The 1016-nt window shown below is 42.4% G+C and overlaps 1 protein-coding gene across 1 annotated transcript in view; it reads left to right on the top strand.

Annotated features, from left to right (window-relative positions):
- The window catches only part of drd2l (dopamine receptor D2 like), a 20128-nt gene that overhangs the window by 15379 nt on the left and 3733 nt on the right, over positions 1 to 1016 (top strand). The window contains exon 5 of the mRNA XM_008302010.1: positions 89 to 306. Within this exon, the coding sequence (XP_008300232.1) occupies positions 89 to 306 (218 nt within the window). The remainder of the gene's footprint in view (positions 1 to 88; positions 307 to 1016) is intronic.

Genomic DNA, 1016 nt, shown 5'->3' with positions numbered 1-1016 from the left:
CATGCAGTTGCAAACATGAAATGTTATAATAGTCTCTGAAGGTTTCTACACAGTAGTTGCATTTCCCTCTTGTTTCCCTCTGCATTAGCGAACCGTAAAGGCACCACATGCAGCTTTGCGGACCCGGCCTTCGTGGTGTATTCATCGGTGGCGTCCTTCTACGTTCCTTTCATCGTAACTCTGCTGGTGTACGCGCAGATTTGCGTGGTGCTGCGCAAACGAGGCAGACGCACCGCACCGCCGCGACGACACGGTCTGCTCACACAAGGCGAGGCCGAGGCGGGAGAAGGACAGCGACACCGGAAGGTAGGGCTTACCATTTATAATGAAAATAACCGTCTTCTGAGGACTCTTTCCTTCCTCTTCCTTAGAAAACACTTTGGCATGTGTTAAAAAGTTGAGGTGAAGTTTAAAACTTCCAACTTTATCTGTTTAGAAATTCCATTTTGAATTCATGTCTGCTCTGCATTCATGTCATATTTATAACCACTGATGACCTCGGCTTCCTCTGACATACGCAGCATCCACATTTCCACTGGAGGCATTTTTTTCGCTGCTCAACATCAGTCAACAACTCATAGAGTAACTGAAACAAAAGGACACAAGCAAGTTAGAAATTCTTTTTGACTAAACAGTAAACAAACCAAGGCCGCTGTTCGGCAGCTCAGGAGCAGTGTTACGTTTGAATGGCATGTTTTTGGGTGTTTTTAACTCATCACCAGAGATGGCAGAAGCACTCACATTCTTTACTTAAGTAGAAGTAGAGATACGAACCCTAACCCTGTAAAAAATAGACTCTGGTACAAGTAGAAGTACTGATTCAACTCTTTTACTCAAGTAAAAGTGAAAAAAATACAGGTTCAGAAATTTACTGAAGTACAAAAATCAAAATGAATTTTTAGCTTCGATGATACACGATGCCTCTTTTGATAACTCTGCAAAACGAAAAAAGTTTTAAGCACACAAAATAGGATTGTTTTCATCCTTTAAGAAGCTGCACAGTGCTGCTACAGAGA

Source organism: Stegastes partitus, unplaced genomic scaffold (assembly GCF_000690725.1).
Source record: "Stegastes partitus isolate 25-593 unplaced genomic scaffold, Stegastes_partitus-1.0.2 Scaffold1747, whole genome shotgun sequence".
NCBI lineage: Eukaryota > Metazoa > Chordata > Actinopteri > Pomacentridae > Stegastes > Stegastes partitus.
Note: the sequence above shows the minus strand (reverse complement) of the source record. Positions and strands in the feature narration are given on the sequence as shown.